Source organism: Protopterus annectens, chromosome 5.part0 (assembly GCF_019279795.1).
Source record: "Protopterus annectens isolate FY-2018-M chromosome 5.part0, PAN1.0, whole genome shotgun sequence".
Taxonomy (NCBI): domain Eukaryota; kingdom Metazoa; phylum Chordata; order Ceratodontiformes; family Protopteridae; genus Protopterus; species Protopterus annectens.
Window position 1 is genome coordinate 1,673,019,885 of NC_056735.1, and position 21,544 is coordinate 1,673,041,428.

The 21,544-nt window shown below is 39.9% G+C and overlaps 1 protein-coding gene across 1 annotated transcript in view; it reads right to left on the reverse strand.

Annotated features, from left to right (window-relative positions):
• Positions 1-21,544, reverse strand: part of BRWD1 (bromodomain and WD repeat domain containing 1) — a gene marked incomplete in the record, with an annotated part of 4,378,631 nt that overhangs the window by 1,806,242 nt on the left and 2,550,845 nt on the right. The window contains 1 exon segment of the mRNA XM_044071461.1: positions 16,148-16,331. Within this exon segment, the coding sequence (XP_043927396.1) occupies positions 16,148-16,331 (184 nt within the window).

A 21,544-nucleotide genomic window follows, 5' to 3' on the forward strand; every position in this document is an offset into this window, starting at 1 on the left:
GGAATAACCTCAATGGCCACCGATCAGTGGGCACCACTAACCACAGCAAGAATAGTTTTGACAAAACAAGTAGTACTTGGCAATGAGCATGTACCATGACTCAGCACCAGAACATGGGGGACATAAGGATGAGTATGGATTCCAAGCTTGTGGATGGCTTAAGAAGAAATACTGCTAACCACTTTGAGCTTATAACTGGGTCCAGGTCAGTACTGTAATTTTCTCCAAGATGCGGCAAGATGAAGTTTTGATTGCAGTTTTAGTCAAAATGTAATTTTGGACACGGGTGAAATACTGCAATTACAAAATTCACTTAAGTGCCAATTCAGTGAATACCTGAAACATTATGCCTCTTTACACAGCTAATCAACAAAATAAGCATGTGGCCTGAAAATAAATTGCTAAACAACATATGAAAACAGTGGAAAAGCAGAGTCTGTGTTAAAGTACTAAAGTACTTAACAATGAAATCCCTTTTTCTCCCTAAACCAACAAATGACAGTAAAAACAGGACTTCAGTAATACAGAAGTCTTCTCCTACTGTACAATAAACAGTAACAAGGTGGGCAAAAATGTGCTGGGTGCTAACTGTTCATGGACAAAACCATTATATACATGGTATACTATCAAAATAGTGAAGCACAACTTACAGTCTGTGAGATAGTCGAAAATAAGGGTGAAAAAAAGGCAAAACTGTGACCGCATATCCTGTTGACTCCAAAATGTTGACATGTAGTTTGTGGTCACAGTTTTGGGCATCTGTGTTTTTAACTGGATCGCACTACAGTGCAGAATGGGAAAATTACCCTTTTCCTCAGTGTAGTGTGATCTTGGAGTTAAAATATATAATTAGGAGGGGGTGTGGGCAACACAGGGGGACTTGCTCCCCTGCAAAACTGTAGACTTGTGTATGTGTTTTTTTGGGTGTTTTTTGAAATGGTGAGTGGTGCATTAAGTGTTGAATGTCGATTTTTCCTTCAAAGAAATTGACATTCTGAGCAGTCAACGTGACAGTATTTTTGGTTCCGGGTCGGGATGTAAATATTTGGGATAATTGGTATAATTGTCCAGTACTAAACCTCTAGCAGCTAAAAACGTAACTACTGAGAAAAAAAAATGCAAACTCATTTGTAAAATTAAGGACGTTTTACTCCCAAACGTTATAACATAAAAATTAAGTACAGTTATGTGACCCACTTACCACAATTGCAGATGTTCGAATAGACCTGTGGTGCAGTACTGATTTTTGGGTCTTCCTGCCATGCAGAAGCCCATGACTGGCTCAGTTTTCAGAGTCTTAACATCATCCCTAGCTAACAGATGTCTAAAGACTGACAACTGGACATCAGGGAATAAGAAGGTCATCTGCTGACACCATTCTTCAGGTCTTTTTAAGCAATGAAAAGGCAGTCTGATGCCCGAGGACAGCATGAACTCCCCAGCTGTCTGATTTAAGTGAGAAGGAAGAAGAAGGAGAAAAAAACAGAGGCAGCAAAAAGGGGATGATGGAAATAAGAGGACTATCAGCAGAAAAACTCCTCTGCCCCCGGCACCCAAAAAGGAAACAAGTGGTCAGTAGTTAGAGGGGCTGGAGGGTGAGAGTATGTATTGCAACACTGATCTACTCAAACATCTACAATTACGCTAAGTGGTATATAACTGTACTATGTTCTTTGTAGTCACTGTTGCGGCACTGATTCATGGGAGGACTCCTAAAGCTAAAAGATGGGTTGTCTGTTTGACATTAGAAAATAAGAAAGCAGAAGTGAAACCTGCTCTTTTTACAGAGATACTGCCTAGGTTATAGTATACTGTAAAGGTGTGCACAGAGATTCAAGTGACTGCCTCTTAGATGGCCTGGGTGGGAACTCCTTTAAGAAAAGAAGTGGTAGTCACCCTATGTCTGGTGAAGTAGGCTTTTATACGCCCAGGTAAATCCTTTCCGTGGTGTGAGTAACAGAACTTAATGCAGTTAAGTATCCATTTAAAGATGACTTGTTTGGAGACAAGTTTGTCCTGTTTACCATATGGGAAAGCCACCAACAATTGCTCTGCTCTGTTAAGGTATTTTGTCCTATCCAGATAGTATTTGATCTGCCTGTGCTCAATCAGCAACTGGTGGACTTGGCTGCCCTGTTCTGTGGATTTGGGTAGAAGACTAGTAGGTGGGTAGCCTGGTTTAAACCAAGTTCTGATATCACCTTAAGCATAAATTTATGCTGCAGAAGTAACTATTATTTGTTTTTGATAACTTGTAGTCCGTAAACAGTAGTAATTTTCTGCAAGAGTTTGTAATAAGTCATGGCTGCAAGCCAGAATAAAGTTGAACGCAAAGTTGATGTAAAAAATAGGCAATTTCATGACTGCTGTCTGAAGTAAAAATGCCAGTCACCATTACCTATTGTTAACTCGTAACGACTTACTATGTTTTGAGGTGGCCCGCAGATGCATTAAGAATTCGTGTAGTGGCCTTCCCCACAAAAAGGTTGTGCACCACTGCTTTATGGGTACCATTCAGGCCAATACAGCCACACCTCACTAGCTGCTGACAGGCCATTTTTCAGCCTTTTTCTGACCTCACCAGTACAACTGCAGAAGATTATTTTTTTGAACATTAAATAAGTAAAGAAATGTTCCAAATGGGATACTTATCTGAGGGGAAGAAGGTGGTTCTACAGAAACAAGAGCCAGAAACAAGAGCCAATCAACAGACTGTAAGCTTACTGAACACATGTGAAGTACACTGGACTGTACAGCTAGAAAGAAGTGAAGACTGCACCGACAGATGCCCTTCTTATATTTTGATGTCCAGACATTGGTCTTCGGATGTCCTTCAGCTAAGGATGATGTTAAGACTCTGGCAATCAGGCATTCGTGAGCTTGAGGTTTCTGCATGACAGGAAGACCCACAAAACAGTGCTTCAACAGTGACTACTAAGAACACCCCTAATATTCGCTTTGACACACCATCCATCAAATGAAAACAGCTTGTGAGCAAAATATTGTTAATGCCTTTCTAACCACTGAAGTGAATTATTACACATTCACAAATAGCAATACTGTGACCTCCAATTCAATTCAATATGCAAAGGATACATACTGTATCGACTTCTCTATGAAGTGGACCCTTCTTGGTGGGTTATATGATACAGTCCATCCCCTCCAACAACCAGCATCTTTATCCAAGTGTTTCCATGCTCAAGGACAGATCTTGTCTCAACCCTGACAAATCAGTGGGCTCATCCCACACACCTGCTAGTTTGCATATGCTACTTCTGAGCAATGTACTGCACATCAACAGCAGCAATGAATATTTGGTATTCTTACTGCTAGCAAGTGACATTCAAGTATACAATTGCTCGATTTTGACGGGAAACATATTGCTTTGTGTTTCTTGATGGGATAACCTAACTTGCCAGAACCCATTTTTCATAGCAGCTTGGGAAAAACACAACAGGATAGCAACGGTACAAATCACTTGTATAGATATATCATTGACTTGGAGATAAGACTGAACAGGCTACCATCCAAAATACATTTTAGCATTAAAAAATAAAATATTTCATTTGTTAACTGGGGAGGAAAGTTGATACAGTGTACCTTTTTCCCAGTTCTTACCAGGGTTACAATAGCAAAACAGGTCAAAACATATACACAAAAGCAAAATAAAGAAAGATAGTAATGAAATTAAGTGTGAAGACTTATAGTGATTAATAATGCATGGAATACTCCATGTATAATTATAGCTGCACTGGTAACTTGCTTGTTCCAGTTTAAGTAAATGCAGCACACCCATTTACATATACACATTGGCAATTAGGAGAGGTGCAAAATGAGGGAAGAAGGGAAGGGTGAGAAGAAGGGAAGGAGGGGAAAAGGAATTTAAAGGTTTGAAGCAAAGTGAAAGAAAGTGTCTGATGGGAATGAGTCCACAAAGGGAGATGAATTACATGATCCCTGAGGAGAGGAAGAATTACATGATCCCAGAGGAGAGGAAGAACTGATGTTTTGCTTTTATGAATGGGACATTTTTCTTTTTAACTTCTAGCTTAAACATTTTAAAGAAGTTGACAGATTTTAGGTGTGAGGAATGAGATTCCAAAGTCTTGAGACCATCAGCAGAGACAGAGGTCTGTGGATTGGAGTTTGTTGTATGGGGTCTGGAGAATGGGTGCGTTAGGGGTGTGACAGCAGAGATTATAAAGTTGATCTTTGTTGTGAGCCTACATGCTAGGAAAGCAAGAGAGTTAAGATTAAGATGTTTGTATGGGCCAGAAGAATTTCATGTCCAGAAGGGAACCAATTAACTTCAGCTAGAGTGACAAGTAGTGTTGTCTTACTGGAGAAAATGAAATGAATACGTAGAAGTTATCAATGATGGCTTAGAGAGCACTGACATTTCTTCTAGTTTTTATTTTATTTATTAACACTTGTTTACTGGGAAAGTATGACTAACCATGGAGCCCATCTTCAGCAGAGGCTGGGGAGAAAAGCTCCAAAACACAAGAATTAATTTTTAAAACATTACATAGTACAATCAAAAGAATATTTTTATATTAACATTTGAGAAACTGTAATCAGAGTAGTGTTACATTCATCTTAGCACAGGTGATAAATTCTGAACAAGAAGAAAACATCTTGTATATCTTCAGTTTTGAAGAGAAAAAGAAGAGTCTACAGTAGTACTACAGTAAAATAATAGTGCAATATATATTCTGGCAATTAGTAAGTAGCAATTTTAACAGTATTTACACTTCTGAGCATAAAGTTTTACACCTTGATTTTGTGTAGACATTTGCTATTATTTTTTTTTTTTTGGGGGGGGGGGGGTAGACATACGCTTAATGGTGGAAGAACACCATCTTTCCTGATGGCTGCTCTCCCATCTGTGAAAAGGAAGTGGGAAATGTTTCTTGTCCAAAAGAAAAATGTATTCAGTTTTGATTTGATTACGTCATTGTGGTGCTGAAAATTAATTTATCTAGTCAGATTCCTAAGTATTTAAAGTTCTATACTGCTTTGAACTGACCCTAGCACCGTGTGTTCAGCTATTTCACTGAGCTTCGGGTAAAAAAATAAATAAATATATACATCTCAGCGCCCATATAAAAGATGATGATGAATAAATAGCTGATCTGCTTTTCTAAAGAACTTTGTTTTATCAGGACAGTACCTGAGCTGCCTATGCACACCCAGAGTATGTAGATTCCCTTATCTCTGGTTCTGAGGATTTGGACAGAACACCGGGAGACCGATGGTTTAATATAGAGTAAATTCTGAAACAACTCTTGGTATAAGTGAAGGATTTGATCTTAATGAGACACTATCTTTATGACAGGACAGACCGGGTTCACCCATCAAGAGAGTTTGCAACTCAGATATTCTTCTTGCAGATGTCAGAACAATAACAGTATTCCAAGTACTGAACCTTAAAATCAGCCTGATGAGCTGCTTCAAAAAGAGATGTTAACTTTGCCAGTATAAACGTAAGATCCCAGGAAATGGTCACATGTTTACAATGATGCTTAAGTAAAACCCTTTAAGAAACTGTTTTACCAAAAACAAAGAAGAAAGGGGAGGTATCAAAGCCAAATCATCTAGGCAGTTAGCTGAAGTTGATTGAGACTGGGATGCATCAAGCTCCCCCAAGTCTTGTAAAAGTAGGTCCAGTCTGTGAGGAAGCTTGTGGTAACTGTTCCTGGCCAATTCCATAAGAAGGAAGAACCAGTGTTGCTCAGACCATAAGGGAGCCATCACAATGACTTGTGGGGAGTCGTCCTGAATCTTTAGAATTATCCTGGGTATCAGTGGAAAGGGTGAAAATGAACAGAGGAACATTCCTGACCATGGTAATGAAAGTGCATGTTTCCAGGCTTACCCACAAGGAGTCCTGGAGCAGAACTTGTTTAGTTGCCCGTTATAAAAAGAGGCAATCAGATTTATTTGAGGTGTTCCCACAATTGCATCAATTACAGAAAGACCCCCTGGTTCAATTTCCATTTGTGAGGGGTCTGCCCTGATTTTGCTTAGCTTGTCTGCCACACTATTTTGCTTGATGGAACGTAAAATACTTGGAGAACTAAGGAATTCTGCACAGTTACCTCTCAAGCCATCTTAGCCAGCCTGTACAAGGGTACTACCTGGTGCCCCCCCCCCCCCCATATACTACATTACTGTGGAGTTGTTTGTAATCGACTGAAGAGGTCCTGGGGACCATAGATGATGAAGAGATTGTAAGGCATGGATCACAGCAATATCTGTAACATTTATGTGCTTTGATCTGTCTGAGGAGTTCCAAAGGTCTTGAACCTTTACACACACAGAAACTGCTCCCAATTTAAAACATGAAGCGTCTGTATTTACATACTGACTGAGGATCTGAGAAAAAAAGGGAAGACCTGGGTTGAGACCCATTTGTTGTCTCCAACAGTGCAGTTCCTTTTTTACAAAGCCCAAAATCAGAATCTGAAATTCTAGAGAATAAAGCTGTTGGGGCCATGTTTTTTTTTTTTTAAACAAACCATTACATTTTTTTTCATATGTAACTGGTGAGAAGAATCATACAAATCAGAGACAATGAACTCTACAGTCCTGCAACAGTCTCTTGCATAAGTCTGAAACTGCTTAAAAAAGCTTAGGAAAACTTTTAGATACAAATCCACGCTCTCCTTTGTAAGAAGAGCCTTTTGCTGAGAAACTGTCTATAAAACAGAGTCAAGGAGGATCTTTGCACATTTATCTGGAATCCAAGGCTAGTAAGCAATGAAACCCATGTTAAGGGACCTTGCTATCTGGGAAAATACTCTGCAAAGATATTCAAGTCATCTAAATAAGGAATACTTGAATGCCATTTAGTTTGTAATGAGCTATGACTAAAGCTAGACTCTTTGTATACACCCTTGGAGCTGCAGATAACCCAAAGGGTAATGTAGAGAACTGGCAATGCATCCTATAAGCAGAGAATCTGAGAAACTTCTAGAAGCCTGTGGCTATGGGGAATGTGTTAAGCATCATTTAGATATAATGTTCCCAAATACATCTGAAGCTCTGTACAACCTTGTCAATGACTGTATACAGGCTGCTGTGCCTATCATACGCAAACCCAAAACTAACGCAAAAACAAACCACCTTGGGGGAATCCAAAATTAAACAGGTTGTAAAATACTGAACAGACAAGTAAGAGGACTAATTATGTCCAACAGAGCAAACTTTGAGGCAAGGTATTCCAGTGCAAGGACAACCACAAGACTTTTTTTGAATATGTCTGAAACCTCAAAGGCAGTGCACAACAGTGTGCCAAACTGTTAGTAAATGGAGCCATGTTTACTGAACCAGGAGACATAGCAAATCGTCTGGCTGACAAATTCAGTTCCAAATACCATCTAATATAATCCCTCCAACTATCAAAAGAGAATAGGTCTTAGATGCACTCTGTAAGGCCAGAAATACAACTTATATGGGCCTCCATAATATCCTAGGATGCCTCAAATAGCCTGAAATATGACATATTTGGGCCACTGGTGTCACTCATGCCACATGAATGGAAGACTAACGGTCATTCCTCTGCACAAGGGCAGACCATCAAAGGATTCCAGGGACTAGAGACCCATTAGTTTGACTAGTCTCATATGCAAAGGCATGGAAGGAATTATTATAGAAATGATTAACAAAGACATAGGAAACTGTCAAACACTGGACCAAACCCAATTTTATGTTAAAGGCAGTCATGCCTACTGAACCTGGTGAACTTCTTTGAGGTCAGTGAGGCAATGAATGAGGGGGGAAATGCTGCGCAGTACCTACGTTGATCTAGCTAAGGCACTTCATACAATACCGCAACTCAGGCATTGTAAGCAAAAATATGGAATTAGGAATAAACCCGTATGTAACTTGCTGGATAGCCAGCTGGCTCACAAACAGCGCAAAGGAAGTTAGGAATGGAGAGACCTCCTCTACAAAGGGGCCAGTCACTAGTGGTGTTCCCCAATTGTGTGTGCTGGGTCCGCTCCTCTACTGTATCTATTTTTCAGAAGTCAAGGCCAATGTTAAGGGTCTCTGGCTTACCAAGCTTGCAGATGACTGCAAGTTAGGAGTAATCATAGAAACCTTCCAAGATACTATCATCTTACAGAAAGATGCAACAAACAAATAACTGGTTCCAAAGCAACAGATTAAAATTCAATGATAATAAATGCGTAATAGTACCTTTAGGGAATTCGGCCACACAAGGAAATTACATCATTTTTTTTCCAAACATCTTTATTAAATTTACACATATGACAAAGACAATCTTACATTTATATAAATGAAAAACATACAAAATTATATCACTTTAGTTAAAAACAGTTTACATCGCAGACACCATTAAAACAACTATAGTTGTAAACATTATACTTCACTTATAAACCAACCAGTCATTGTCAGTTAAACATTATATAGCTCATTCAAATCCTGCCTCTTAAACTTCATTCCTATTCTGCATACATTGTTCCCACAATTCCCATTTTTTTCCTATGAAGTTTGCTCCTTCCCTTTTCTAAAGATCCCAATTACAGCTGTTTTACCTCTGTTACTATATTCAGTACTTCTAGTAAAGTCGGTCTAGACTTTAATTTCCATTTTCTATTAATTCCCTTTTTGCCAGCCACCACAATTAAACTCAGCAAGGCTTTACTGTGTCTAGGCAATTCCGACGCTGCAGCATAACTCAAAAAAAAATCTCCTCCTCAGTCAGTCCAATCTGCTCATCTAGCATCTCTGATAAAGTGGTCTGCAGGGAACCCCAAAAGTCTGCCAGCTCATCACACTTCCGAAAAACATATTCCCAGCTACCTCTTTCTTACCCATCACACTTCCAACATTTGCTATCCACCTAAGAAAAAATTCTTTGGAGTCTACTTGGGGTATAAAAATACCCATGTAAACACTTCCATGCAAAGATCCTAAATCTTCTAAACTTTGTTGCATATTTGGGAGATATACATATATCCTCCATTGTCCTTTGTGAACTGCTTATCCAGTCTCTCTTCTCAATGCTTTCTAAGCTCCTTTGATTGACTCATAATTATTATGCAATATTTTATATGCTTTACTACTTATTCCTTTAACAGCAGCTTCTATTCTAGATTCTATTAAAAACTCTACCAGTGCTGGTCTTTCATTTAGGAGCCTCTATTTCTTTCTCTTTGCCTATACTCGAATATCAATCCTTGATAGGGAAGGCAATCTCTAACATGCAGTCCAAATAAATTCTAGGCCTCTTCCCATTCTATTACCTTTTCCTTTCTAATTATTTGCACCCAATACATTGGCTCCTTGGCCAGTTTTCTCCAATAAATTCCAGCTCCCTCTTGCCTATTATTTGTATCCCTGACCACCGTCAACCTTATTGTCAAAATCTATTTTCTCCATTCTCGTGCTGGTTTGGTTCTTAGAACACCCCCTGCTACTTTACGAATATAATACTCTGTATGATTTTGGTTGTTCTCCTTAAGAGACTGCATCTAAAATCCCACCCTCTCCTTATTTCTAGAGCTTCCTCCCTGTGTCAGTATCATTCCTTTCCACTTTGAATGATAGTTTTCTGCTTGTGCTATGTATTAGAGCCTTAATTGTGCTGCTCTAAAATACCCCCTCAAATTAGGTAATCCTAGTCCACCTTGTTCTATTGGTAGAATCAAGGAAATTGCATCAGTGATAAAACATCCATAAAGGAGTGACAGTAGTCGGGGATTTGAGCGCTTGTGTAGATAGTAACCTGGCTTTCAATCAACATACGTCTAAAAATCATTCTGTTTCACTCAGCTTATAAATAAGAACATGTCATCTAGGTCCAGGGAAGTCAGCATGTCACTGTGCTTCGCCATCATCAGACCCATAATTTTACTCACACCCCCTTCTGTGTGTACCTGACCAGGCACATGCAACAAACTGGAACAAACACAGAGGTTCCTCAAAAAAAAAAAAAAAAACAATACAGGGTGTAAATACAATGTCCTATGTAGATTGTCTCAAAGCCATATCTCTATATTCTGTTTCCTACAGACTGCTGAGAGATGATTTATGCCTGGCATATAAGGTATCCTTAGATCCAGCTCAGATGGATGTTTTGCATATATGCAAAATGAAAAGCACCTAAACATCTAGATCTAAGGATTTCAACTTTGACTGAAACATAAATAGGATATGTTGGAGGGAAAGGTATCTATCTCAGAGAATCCCCATTCTCTGGAATAGGGTTCCCCATCCATGTAAAGCAAGGCTGTTCTCTAACCTTAATCAAGTACAACCTGGACCACTGGGAAGGAAATCAGATAGTGACCCTCTGTCTAACACGTATAAATGACAGACAGAGGCAGCTGTTAAATCATGCCCTGACATGCACCTCCTTAAAATAACCTCTAAGACACTTAACTCGTGGGATACATTTGGGTTGCATGGCTAGGCTTATAAAGGCCCCAGTGGTTGTTAGCCTAGTTTACACCTATGAAACCATGGCACTCTATGGAGGTATGAGGAGTAGCAGTGTTTGAAGGGTCAACATTTTGAACTTTGGAACTTTCACATACACATTGAGAAAGGAAAGATCCAAAACTTGTCACATAGGAATTTATTTCTTTGGTACCAGAAACATTTTTGGAAAAGAAGCCTTTTCCTCTTATCTAAAAGCACTGGTTCTATGACTCCTGGGATGAGTAAGTGATGAGGAGCCTGAGGAAAAAACACCTCTGAAGGAAGAGAGTCAGAGTACACCCTCAAACTGTCTGCATAAAACAGAACAGACTTCCATATACATGCCCAATAACTGAGGATTCTATAATCTAATGTGGAAGAAGAGAAATTTGTTTTACCAAAGATGTCCAACACCTTGCCTTCTTTGTCCACTAGGGAGGGGCTGATAGTAATTAACGGCTACCAGCTGGTGAACAGATAGATACTGCATCTGGATCTGATCTAGGATGAGAAAACAAAATTGAGTTAGTCTGAAGTACTTTATAAAGTGTACAAGTCTTTTTAGGAACTGAAGGTTGAGTCAGGATTATTACAGGCAGCAGTGCATCCTCCAAGAATGGCAAAATGGGAGAGGTGGGTATAGAATAAGGTACATCCATTGTAACATACATCTCCTCAGTTCAAGGGGAACATCCATCTATTCCCCCCAAAATACCTCATTCATCCTGGAAACAGTCTGAGAGAAAATTCCTTCAAAAGAGGTGGAAATAATTAAGTTTTCTCTAAAATCAGAGGTATGGGCTATTGAATCTCAAGGAGAAGCAGCACTGTTGCGGTCTATGTCAGAATCTTCAGACAGATATTATTCAGAGATATCTTTAGAACAATGTAAGGATCTCTGAGCACTAGAATTAACAGCATGTAATAACTGCCAACCTAAGTTAAAAAAAATGTTTTTAACAGTCATCATGTCTTCAGATGAGCAATGTCTAGCCTTCTGTTTTTTCTTTGCAGGTAACACCCTGACCAAAGACCAACTAGAAGATAGCAGTTCAGCCCCATCAAGAGGTCTCTTTCCCCAGCTTTCCCCAAGAAAAATTCCCCTAGAGTGTCTCCCTGACCCAAAGATGGTTCTTCCACACTCCAAACAAATCCTGGAACAACTGAAGAGGACATGGCTGACCCCTGGTGCATAGTGGCTGAAAGGACTACACCAGCGGTACCTGGACAAGAAAAGAAAATGAGTGGTCTGAGGAACAATAGATGATCACTACAGGTTGACTCATCAACAGCTGAAGCAGTGATGGAGTCCAAAGTGGCAGCAGGAGAAGAGCCAGAAGGACCAGAATACTTAGCCAAGCTACAAATGAAAGCCAGTAAAGCAGTGCTGGAATGAGTCAGTCAGGTAAGGAGTCACAGAAGTATTCACAATCAGCACGCACACAAACGCATACACAATCCCTTTTTCTGTAAATTTAAGAGAAAAATAGCAAAATCCATGTCACCAATAAAGTAGCTGTCTACCACGAACACTGTTAGCAAAGACAACAGATAGTCATTCAGTGTACACAAGCAATAAAAGCAGTCAAAATGTTTTATGCCCATTAAAAACAATTTCTCAACACAAATTTTCACAAAACAACTAAAAGCATATACAGTATACTTTTACCACAAAATAGCCCCTAAATCACAAAATAAATCCTTAACTAAAAATAGAAGCCTCTAACAGGAAATTTCCAATACTGAGAAAAATACTGGGCTTCTTAAAGGGTAACCAGCACTTTCAGTCACAAAAAATATTACTTTCTTAAAATGGCAACAACTTCCAAGTGGAAAGGCTCCCCTGTATGCCAGCAATTAAGCTTCAAGGCTGACCCTTGCTCCAGTAGAACCTCAGAGCTGCTTTTGCTTGAGGCAACAAGAAAGTACTGAAAATTTCTTCACTCTTGCTACTAATTTCTCCCCTCTGAGCTGTCCAATCAACAGCCAGGGTGAAGATGTGGGAGGGAACCGGAGCTTTTTGAAGCTGGCTGTTTTTTATATCCTAGGAACAGGAGCGGTCTTAGTTAAACTGGTGCCCTAGGCAAAAGGGCTCCATGGCACCCCCTACCACACCATCTGGTGCCCCCATTCAGATCTACCTATACCAAGTAAATACTGGAAAAGCACCCCTGCTACAGTGGCGCCCTAGGCAGCTGCCTAGTTGGCCTATGCCTAAGGCTGGCTATGCCTAGGAAGGATACAGCCTATATAGTACAACAGTGACAATGATGAACATCTAAGTTTCCATTTCCTTAGCAATGTACTAAGGTGATGGGCCCAGATGTTGGATCTAATTTGGGGGTTGTGGTTTCAGTATTAGTTTACGATTTACAGATTTAGAGAGACTGACAGGTAACCATATGAAATGACTGGACCCACTTCAGCAACTCCCAAAATGGTTAAAAAAACTCAGACTTGTGCACACAAAGTCCAACACTGCCATTTCTCTGAATATTCACTTTTCTCCAAGGTATGGCAATCTCAGAGTTGTCATGCATAAATTTGGGGGGGGGTGTTGGCACTCAGCATTATGCATTTCCTGAATGCTCTGGCTATTGCTGCAGCTCTAGCATTAGGTAGCAGCCTGGTCTGCACAAACTTGCCAAGATTAAATAGATGTGTTATATTTTTCTTAAAGTGATGCAGATTTTTATATACTGGGTTTGCTGGGTATTAATTTTTTTAAACCAACACAACTACAACACTGTTGTGACATTACCTATGCACAATAGGTAGTACTGTGGTGTTTTGTCATGATGGATTTGTTTTCCATGACTGGTCCCCTCTTGGTTATTAGGAATTTCATTTCTATGATGATCCATGACAGTCTTTGCCATGGCTGTTATTCCATAGACAAATGCAATGTGTTACTGACCACATTCAAAAAAGTGACTTTTTCCACTATAGTGTCACATGGTAAGTACTTTTATGGTACTAGTCTGACTTGTTTATATATTGCTATGAAGTTACTTGCATCAAAAGTTACTATTTTTTTCTAGGCAGTGTGTGTAGTTTGGTTGGTGTAGGTGCCAAATTGCAAATGTGGGGTGAGAGTCACTTAAGCAATTGTATAACATTCATTCTGTTTTAATGCGACTGGAAACAGATACTACTACCTGCTCTAGTGCATCTTCTCAGATTTTACTTTATTGATTCAATTTATTTATTTTTGCTACTTTATCAATTTGTGTGCAATAAATGTGAAATTATTCCATTCTGAAGAGAATGGATTGATGGGTAAGGGTATAATGAAACTGGTACTTGTCTAGTACACACACACACACACAAAATAAGGTATTCTGCTTAAACCTTTCACGTTTAAAAGAAAAGCCCTTCTGTGAATAGTAACAGGGAGCTGTTTAGGGATATGAATAACTTGCAGACAAACTGCACAAAGAACTGCAACCACACAGATGTGCCATGTCCAGTTGGTACTTTCTCTTGATCCTTATTATGTCACTTAAGCTGTAAGATCTCATTTATACAGGTCCATCAAGTAATGAAGTAGACTTGTATTTTACATATGGCATGAACCCTAATGTGAATAATTTTGAGTCCAGAAGAGGTTCCTCCAGCAGGATAATGGACAGAGTTGGTATGTGATACAGGTCCAAGGACAAGGCAAACACAAAGGACACAAAAGGCCTGTGCCAATTTATTATTAACTGTTCTGAAGGTGACTGTGATGGGGCATGCAATAAACACTTTTCATGCTACATCTGCTGTAATATCTAGCTCTTATTTTAAGTAAAGTATGACAAAGGGTAATTGCATTGGTGGAAATATAGTAGTGTTTTATATGATAGCAGATAAGTGCAGGTAAGAACTGTGCACTTGTGCAAAGACAATTACACTGGAGAAATGAGGAAAAGCAATAAAGAGGCCATTTATTAAGTGTACACCTACAAACTGGCTGCAAGATTTCTAGGACTGCTCGACAATTAAAATGCTGATGAAAAGTGGAAAATGGGCAGTGGAAACTGGACTTTCTACTTATAGGGATACACAGAGTTTCTATGATATTACTATACTGGATTACTAACTGTTTAAAAAAGGCTCATCAAGGGTCTGTGGGATACCTGAATTATGCAGGTTAATTTTTTTGAGGGGGTCTGTAAAATAATTCAATAACCTATGCCAGGGAGATGGAGAAAAGGTTCTCCAGACCATCCAGGAGCGAAGACTGCTTTCTGGATCAACTGTTAAGATAAAACAATATATTTACAACATTTAGGACTACGCGAATCCTTAGGTTGGGCTGTATTCTATGACAAAAAAAAATTACAAGAAGAGAAGCGACATGGGGACTACAATTTGTCCAGCAAGAAGACTAACCACCAGAGAATATGCAGTCAGAAAGGCCTGAAAGAAAAAAAGTTAACTTCAGAATGAATTGCACTAGGGTCACGCCAATCAGATAAGAGGAAAGTTAGTATTTTACACCTCAGGATGCACTTTGCTTGATAGACAGACAAGTGTATGCCTCTCCCAGGCCACAAAACCTCAGTAAAAACATAACACTAATGCAGTATCAAGCATTCAAAACTTGTATACCCTTGCCCCATAAGATGCTCAAGAGGGCAAAAGCTACAAACATGCTTCTTGGGCATTAAGAATTGCCCAACCTCCAAACAAAGTATCCGGTGCCATAACTCTGGCCCACCCTTGGGCAAATTAATTCAGTAAATCTTTTGCGACAAAAAAAAAATAAAAAAAAAAATACATACACATTTTATATATATATATATATATATATATATATATATATATATATATATATATATATATATATATGAAATCACAGAGCCAAAGGTCATAATGAAATGTGAATATAGGAATTTCTACTGCCAAAACAAGGAATGAGATTCAAACTGTATGAATATCAAAAAAGAAATTGAAAATGCAAAAGACAAGTTTGTATAGATGATGTGACATTACAAATCCAGGAACCTCTGTGAAAGATGCAATTTACTGAGTGATAAAGGTGGAACCTGACCAAAGGATCCAGCAAGAAAATCCTTGATCTTACATTACTTATTAAATGAGTTCTTGAGTATTTCATAGTATAACTGCCTCTAATTCTGTAGATAATCAGTTGACAACATCAAAATAATCAGAGAAATAAAGCCCCAGGTCAAGAACACTTTTTTAAGCACAGACACTGTTCACTTAGAAAGCTAACAGAATAACTGAGTTTTTAAATATACATATAATCAGTAAGTCTGTAATATCTAGGATTTTGTATCGACTTTAAACCTGTTTTGCCAAAAAATAAATAAAGATTTCATCAAGGAGAAAGCACTTTAAAACAAAATCAGGGACAGATGAAAGGTATAACTGTGTGTGTGTGTGTGTGTGTGTGTGTGTGTGTGTGTGTGTGTGTGTACATATAGCTGTTCCACTACCACAACTACTCAAACAAACATACACGACAGAAGTAATTTGCTTAAACTCATTTTACTTTTCATTTTATTTATCAACACTTCTTAAATGAGTAACAGCACAAAGTACACCGAATAGTAAACCAGAAAAACTATAATAAACATTTTTCTCATTAAAAAAAAAAAAAAAAAAAAAAAAAAGAGAGAGAGATACAGGAGACTACACACTAGATTTAGAAATAATCTGTTTTGCTCACAAAGACATTGCGTACCTCTTGCTGTACTCCCTTGAGCTTCTCTGGCTTTCTAACAGGCCTCTCCTCTTCAGCTGATGGTTCTTCATCTGAGCTACTCAGTGGCTTCTGTACCCTGCGCCGTCGGGAAGATGTCCATGCAGGTGGCTGAAGGTTAATCCCTGCATCAGCAGTCCAGTCAGAATAATCACTGGTGGAGTTGCTGCACAAAAAACAGTGGCAATTAGGTAACTTTATGCTCCCTAACATGTATAAAGGCAGAGAGGGAGGAGTCTGGTTCAGGTAACAGGTGATCTCTTAAATAAACAAAAAGCTCTCAAAGCAGAACTGCTTCTAAGCCAACTTCAAAATTGGAATAAAAATGTCAGGTGCAGGATAAAATGCAACTCTTATTAAAGAAGCTGTTAGAACATTTTTAAGAATCTTTTGAGGTTTTCTTCAGGAACTGTTCCCTACCCTCACCAAGTGCTTTCTTCCTTTTCTTTTGTTGTAGGCTCAAGGTAGGGCTGTAGCAGCTGCATTCATCTCCCAAAGGACACCCTGAACCAATGACGGATGCCAGTCTCCGTGATCAATGTGTTTACATGTTACTACCATTCCTGCAAACAATATTACTTCAAGAAAGGCTGCTAGCTAATCAGTGTACTTTCAGGCAGGCAGGCTGCGCATCCCACCCTTACAAGTCTAAGGATTCATGAAATGTCACTGTGACAATTTTTTATTGTTAAATACACTGCAGGTAAATAATTTTTATTAGCTAACCCATGAGTTGCTACCAAGCTGACACTACTTTAAAAAAAGGAAGGGGGCATCAAATGTGGCACACAAGTGAAAGGGACATTGTACAAGTGCTTCAATGACAAAGAAACCCTTAATATCTAGATAATTTACCGTTTAAGCACTGCTGTTATGGTGCTAAGAGCAACAACAAAATCTGTTTGCTCAGATAATGTCAGTACCAACGGAAGACAAATTTAACCACACAATAAAACATATTTCAAGATGTGCTACTGAACTATACCTATACAGAATTACCTCTACAGCAAGTATTTGCCACACCAACAAATTGTAAGAAGCAATTTCAGCTAAAACAGAATCTTGCATGTATACATATATACATACACACACACACACACACACACATATATATATATATATATATATATATATATATTCACATATATATATATATATATATATATATATATATATATATTCACACACACATTAATTCAGCATCAAATCAGTAGTCAGGCATCATTACGTGCACACTTTTTAATTTATTTATTTTGCACAAAGAAATGTGCAATAATTTAAAACTTTCAGTGCCCTAACATACTTTCGGTGACTTTATTTCATCAAATTACAGATATTACTAGATAACGTGTGTGTGTGTGTGTGTTTGTCTCTATAAGAGTGACATCCCCCCATCCCCCCCCCCCCCCACATCCTAACACAAGTATTGTTTCAGGTAAGGTGTTAGGATGGGGTTACACTTTGCTGAAAGATGACAGCTATGTTCTGGAAGCCAGTGTACAATTTCAGAAATTACAGCAACAGGTCAGCACCATATACCATACACACAGACGTGCACAAATTTTAGTTACATTATAATGCATGTAAACGTGAAACACATACTATTGAATGCTAGCGTCAGCAGCTCTGTACCTCATTGCTTTCGGTGGATACAGGACACGTTTGACACCATCTTAACACCTGATAATTATGTGGTCAATTTAAAAGATATTGCTAGCATACTTAACAGTTAGGGAAAATCCTGTCATGTTATTTCAGTAATGTGGACTTTCCACATGCTACCAGTAACACACTTTCAGGACTCTCTTTAAAGCTGGACAGGGAGAATGAACCAGGCATATGGTGACACTGCTTCCTTTAACTACAGTGCACAGGGAATTTTTTTAGTTTTGTAAGATATGGCAAGAGAAAAACATGAGTAGATCTTTCAAACAAGACCAAATGCAGCACATTACTGACTTCCTGCCTCACCTTCTCCAATTCTAAAACCAGATCAGAAGAAAGAAGATAAATTAAGTGAACCAAATCCCACATTCATTTCCTATCATGGGGGAGTGGGATGTAAGTACATTCCTTTAAGTCCTACTTACCTTTAACACCAGATGTTTGTAGAACACACTGCCTTATTGGCATGTAGGTAGTAGTGCCCTGCTACCCTATCCCTGGCAGCTTATCACAGCTCCTCCTCCTGCCTGGCTGTTGGTATGATGGACCAATCACCTGAGAGTACTGGGACTGCCTTTCAGATTCACAGACAGAGCCCTTTCAGTTTTCTAGGGTCCAGAAGGAAAAGAAGAAGAAAATGCAAGCTTATGAATATCTATTGCTCCAAACTAAACACACACAATAATAAAGGCTGCGGAGTACAGCCCAGTGGCAACTCCAATCCCCAAACTATGGCCATCCAAAAAGGGGGGGTGGTGGGTACTGCCAGTTAGGCAGTGTGCTCTATGAACATCCACTGTTACAGGTAAAGTAGGACTTACACAACTGTACTATGTTCAACAAACACACTGTCTGACGGGTATATAGATAGATTCCCAGAGCTTAACCAACCCAGGTAGAGGAAGGATAAGGGTCCAGGAGCCCCTGGAGAATGGTCACAATGAAGCCTGCTATGGATTTAGAAAAAGCATCCAAGCTTGCAGTGTTTCATAAAGATATGGACAGAGAACTAAATTGCTGCCTCTACAATACTTTTCGAGTCCACTCCAATACGCCACTGAAAAAAAGAGAAAGCCCAGGTGGAATGCACCTTTACCATGCCTGGACTTGCCTTGTCATGAAGAGTATAAACAATATCAAATGACAACCAACATGCAACGGTTTACTTAGACACAGGTTGACCCTTCTTTGCCCCAGTCTTGGAAATAAAAAATCTTCAACCTTCCTAAAGAGTTTGATTCTGTCAAGGTAGTACCTGAGCTGCTGGTGCACAAATCCAAGGTATCAAGTGTCGTCTCTCCCTTATAAGTTCCAGGAAGAGCACAGGGAGGTTAATAGACTCAAAGAGGGTGAATTCTGTGACCACTTTCAGCATGAAAGAGAGGACAGTGTATAATGCAACCCTATCCCTGTGGTAAACCAGATAAGATATGGTTGCTCCACCATGAGAGCTTGCAGCTCAGAAACTTGCCTTGCAGATAGAGTGATAATCCACAACAGCTTTGTGTGTTAAGCACTTTAAATCAGCCTGAGCAGTGATACCTGGGGTAAACCTATGATCTCCCATCCACTCATCAAGATTCCTCTTGAAGAGAGTCAATGAGGGACACTGCCTAACCTGGACTGGGATTTTATTCCAGAGTGAAGGGAGTGCCTCTGGGTTATGAATCTGTCCCTCCAGCATGTCCTATTTATTTCAGAGCTGAGGTTCAAGTCTCTCGAGCGCGTAGCTCGATGGGATTTGGATTTTCTGAGGTGCAGCATGTCCATTAATTCCAGGTTGGACATGGCTTTATACGTCAGGCACAGATCACCTCTGAGCAGGCGGTATGCCACTGAGTACAGCTGGAGTGTCTTTAACCGGGCAGCATATGGCATCTGTTTGAGCCCTTTGATCCTCTTGGTGAGGTATTTTTGGGGTCTTTCCAGTTGCTGCAGGTGTCTGGTAAGGTACATCCCAAAAGGGGCATTGTACTCAATTATGGGCCTGATGAGGGATGAGTAAAGAGGCACGATGACCTCCCCTGATCTACATGTGAACCCCTTCATGATTAGGTGGGCTACATAAAATGTTTTTCTAACCACTTTGGCCATGTGGTTGTCAAATGAGAGACTGCTATCAACTTGGGTCCCCAGGTCCCTAATTATTTCTTCTGTACTTAATGGATTACCACCTATGTGGTAATTTGTGGGCACTTTGTTTTTGCCAAAGGGGATGACTATACACTTTTTGGCGTTTAGCTTGTGGCCATGGCTCTGGCACCAGTTGTCTGTTTCTATGAGGCCCTTTTGGAGGATGCTTGTGTCGGCTGGAGAGTCGATTATGGCGCCCAGTTTGCAGTCATCTGCGAACTTGATCAGCCACAGTCCTTCCGTGTTGGCCTGTACCTCCGAGAAATATATAGCGAACAAGAGAGGTCCCAGGACTGAACCTTGTGGGACATCACTTGTAACTGGTTTGGAGTCTGACATGGCTCCAGCAATTTTAACCATGTGGGTTCTGTCGTTGAGCCAGTTTGCAACCCATCTAGTGACATAGGGGTTTATATTTAAGCTGGTGAGCTTATCTATAATGCCTGAGTGGGGTATTGTATCGAAGGCTTTTGCGAGGTCCAGGTAGGCTGTGTGGAGCATCTTCCCCTCGTCAATGGCCTTTGGTGACTGTTTCAAAGAAATCGACCAGGTTTAAGAGGCAGGATCTGCCCTTAAAGCCGAACTGCGTAGGATCCAGTGTCTGTAGGTCCCCAATATCATTATTTATGAGGTCCACGATGATCCTTTCCATAGCTTTGCAGACCAAGCTAGTCAGGCTTATGGGGCGATAGTTTCCAGGATCCGTTGAGGCACCACCTTTGTGGAGAGGGACCACTGTTGCTGTATGCCACTCTTTGGGTACATATCCTGCAGTAAGGCTGAGATTGAACAGTAGTTTTATGTTTGGGTTTAGCTCTTCTTGGAGTTCATGTAGGACGCAGCCCGGGACACCGTCTGGTCCCATTGATGCTGTGTTTTTTGCTTTGGAGAGGGCGGCTCTTACCTGAGCATCTGAGATGTCAGGGGGGCAGCACTCTGCTGGGATAGATATTTGCCCTTTTGGTGGGTGGGGGGGGCGGAGTTTGCGCTGAACCTGTCAGCTAGTATGTTGGCAATGTCTGTGGGTTTGATGTATTTTTTGTCATTTTGGACTAATTCTGAGCATATCTGGGAATTCCCACCCAGGTTCCTAACATAACTAAAGAAAGCCTTGTGATTATCCTTAGTGTCCTGTGCAGTTTGTCTCTCGAAAACTGGCCTTAGACGATTTTATGAGTGCCCGTAGTTTTTTGCTAATACTGATCAGAGATGCCTTCCCTTTTTGGGATATTGCTCTACCATGTAGTAGCTTCCTCCTTCTATTGAATAGTTTGTTTATGGTTGGGGTCCACCAGACAGGACGTCTGCCTTTGGTGGATTGGGTCTTTGTTTTATTTGGGATTGTATGATCCATGCATTCCTGAAGGTGTTCACAGAATGCGTTTATATAGGATTCTGCGGTCTGGGCCATATTTTCCACAGGCTCGGGGGCTTTGAAGGATTTCACCTCGGTTTTGAGAAGTGTGAAATTTGCTTTAGAGAAGTTTTTCACTGTGGTTTTCTGGGCAGGGGGTGGGGTCGGGATCTGAATATCCAGTGAGATTAGTTTATGGTCTGATCTTACCAGTGAGGGATACACTT